The sequence below is a fragment of the Gavialis gangeticus genome, unplaced genomic scaffold (genome assembly GCF_001723915.1).
Source record: "Gavialis gangeticus isolate Ggan-Ray unplaced genomic scaffold, GavGan_comp1, whole genome shotgun sequence".
Taxonomy (NCBI): domain Eukaryota; kingdom Metazoa; phylum Chordata; order Crocodylia; family Gavialidae; genus Gavialis; species Gavialis gangeticus.
In genome coordinates, this window is record NW_017729032.1 from 236568425 (window position 1) to 236571826 (window position 3402).

Here is a 3402-nt window from a genome sequence, read left to right on the forward strand (position 1 = left end):
CAGTTCACTGGAAACCCTAAGTGTTCATTTAACCTTTAGCCTTTAGTGTCATGGAAAACTGTAGTAGTTTTTCACCCATAACACCCTTGAAAATGAAGATTCCTTCTTGCCAGGAGATTTTCAATTACTTTATTGATCAAGCCTATTTAAAGGATTATGAGCTACTCATTTGGACAGTAAAAAAACTAATTAGATGCCAAAGAGCAATATCTAAAATGCAATAGGCTTTTAAAATGCCTTCATCGCTACACATATAAAAGAGAATTAGTTTCCACGAATAACTAAAGAGGTATAGTTATAAATGTAAGCAATTATATGTTTTCATTCTTAAATCCATATCTACTCAAGTTGAAAACTGAAAGACTCATTGCTCTGCATTAAAAATCTAAATGGGAACTTCTGTGGATATCTCTTCCCCTGATTATACTTATGCTAAAAGTATTTTCTTTTGTTCTATTGTATAACATGTACTTCTACAATTATAGTATAAAATGTGACCAAAATGCTGTATCTCAAAATGCATGCATTAGAGACCACATGCAAACATTCAGTTTCTCTTCGAAAAGTCACTGTGCTTCAAGTAGAAACTATGAGTGTATAGATGTCAAGGGTTTTTCTCTCAGAGAAAAAAATGATGTTCCTTGAGCAAAATAATCCTTGAACAACCAGGGTTAAATTTATCCCAGGATAGTTTCTCCTGGGGGAGTGGATGTCACGTTTCCTTCTGAGAGAAGCCACAGCACAGCCCTCTAGCATCCCAGAGTTATTTGTTTCTGCCTCTCCCAGGCAGACAGTGTGCTGCTTGGGCTAGACTATACTGCTCCAGCCAAGCAGAAAGCAGAATGTGCCCCCTTCATAATTTCCACATTGTGTTGCATGGGGACCCAAGCTGAGCCTGAGCAGTCTCAGTCAGACAATCAGGGCTGCCTTGTGCCCTGCTGCCAAGTGAGGGAGTCTGCAGAACATGCTGAGATGTGCATAGGGGGCTTCTGGTTCTGCAGCATCAGCACTGCAAACTCTCTGCCCTTCACTGGCTCAGCATGTCTATTCAGGAATCTCTGAGTTAGTTTTTCTACTAGGAAAACAAACCCAGTAAAATTCTCCCAGATCATCTGAAAATGTGTATGAAGCCATGGACACTCATCAACAGTTGTGTGATATGTCTACTTAACTACTGAAATATAAAAACGCATGCTGAATTGAAAATGAATCCCATTGTGTGCCCTTGTGTGTCAAACTGGTTCCTATTTCATTTCTGAATTCAATGTACTGCATTTCAGAATTTCCAGGGCAGTTATCATTTTGTACAATAATAAATCATTTGGATTAGTTTTTTATTTAAATGTGAAATTTTCAATTTCAGTAAGTTTGATGAGATCATAGTCCAAAGTATTATAATTACAGGTTATCTTCTCATATAAAGAAAACTGCTTAGGATTGTTGTTACATCAGAGATCCAGAACAGTTTTTATGGAGGTGAAAAGGGTGGATTGAAGAACTCTAGTTCTTATTAACCCTTACCTATTTCTTAAACTGTATATGGAATGAAGATTCTTATGAGAAATCAAAATGCTAAATGCATTGAATAAGATGTGTAGATAGTGTAAAGGGATATAGCTCCAATGACATCCATGATGGCAATTTACACCCACAAAGAAGGTGGTTGCAATTATTAGAATATTTTCATTCAGATGCCAAATAGTCTTGTTCAGAGATTTAAAACAGTATCAGTGTGGAAACTAAACATTTGAGGACAGATTCTCAATACGCTTACACTGATTTTTATGCTGGTTTGAATTGGTTGATGACAATAAAGAATCTAGCCCCTTGTTCATGATCTTGTATTTTACTTTCTTTTTTGTTTAAATCCATCCTATAGAAACAAAGAAGTATATATTTTTTCTGCTTAACAGATGGCACAGGGAATAGGTTCAACAGCGGAATTATTAATGAAAAATTGTTCTTGCAAGAAAAGTGAACATAAGCATTTACCTCATTTTCTAGATATCCCACTGGTAGCAGAATGAGGCTTATAGGCAGCCATGCACTCACTGGTTACAGAGTCCTTTATGAAATATTTCAAGCATGCAAATGTAAAATATTAGGAGAAAAATAGCAGAGTTCATGGTCTTAAAAGGTGATGAAATGATTTGATAAGTAAGCAGCTAGACAGCTTGATTAAATTGGAATTGTTCCCCATTGGAGAGAGCAGTGCAATCAGTTAGGGTGCTCAAAATTATGAAGAGATTTTATTTTACTGTTAGATGTTTTCAGCTGAAAAATATTTGTTGATGGAGCATGAATAGGAAATTTTGATCCAATATCCACTTTTAACTAACCAAATAAAGTTAATTGGGATCTGTGTTACCTTTTTTTTTTTTTTAACCAACCTTCCACTTTTAGGCCCTGATTCTGGAAGACATACTTATTTAAGAAAGGATTTAAGCACATGCTTATTGTTGGCTTTAACAGGATCTAAGCACATATTTTTTAATGTTTTCCTGATTAGTGAAATAGTGTATTGGCCTGTCTGAAAAACATATGCAAGTCTGTTCTTGCAAATGAGATGCTAACTACTATATGTGATTCTAAAAAGGAAAAAAAATAATAATGTTTTGTGTTCTCACTTAGTTTTAACAGACAGGCCTCCACCCATCATTCTTCAGGGGCCAGTCAACCAGACATTAGCGGTAGATGGGACAGCTTTGCTGAAATGTAAGGCGACTGGTGACCCACTTCCTGTTATTAGCTGGTTAAAGGAAGGATTCACTTTCCTGGGCAGAGATCCTAGAACATCCATACAGGATCAGGGGACCCTGCAAATTAAAATGCTACGGGTGAGTACTTTATACAAATGAAAATTATACAAATGAGGCTTGGTCATTCCTGAGCTGGTGAAGAGCCCTCATCGAGCAGATAGGCAGCCTCACCTTTACAGTTAACATATCTACTCACATTTTCACTGAACCTCTGCCAGTGAAATGAAACAACAAAACATGCTCTGTTTGTAGAGCTGAGCCCATTTTAGTACATTTGGATTTAGTTAAAATATGTTAGAGTGTACTATCCAGCCATGGGAGCTGGCAAAGCTGAACTCAGGAGGCTACCATCTCTATACCTTGTCTAATCCCGAGGCCATAGGCCAGTTCACCCAATGTTACAAGTTTCAGAGCCTTGTTTGTGCTAGCTGACCAGACAGCTATCTATGCCAGGGAGTGCAGGTGTTCACTAGGCCTTTGGCTACACACTCTCCCTGCTACATCCCTTATATTGGACCTGGGAAAGTGGCCTGGAACTGCCTCTATATCACTGATGCTGGGGATTCCTCACCCACCTTTCATCAGATTGTGTGGCTGTTCCAGATTCTGCCAAATGCAGCAGTCCTAGTATGTGTTAAGTTCC

General features: G+C 37.8%; 1 protein-coding gene across 5 annotated transcripts in view; it reads left to right on the plus strand.

Annotated features, from left to right (window-relative positions):
- The window catches only part of ROBO2 (roundabout guidance receptor 2), a 787363-nt gene that overhangs the window by 633957 nt on the left and 150004 nt on the right, over window positions 1-3402 (plus strand). For all 5 annotated transcript variants that reach the window (XM_019525121.1, XM_019525122.1, XM_019525124.1 and 2 more), the window contains exon 10: window positions 2632-2837. In XM_019525121.1, coding sequence (XP_019380666.1) covers window positions 2632-2837 — 206 coding nt within the window. The remainder of the gene's footprint in view (window positions 1-2631; window positions 2838-3402) is intronic.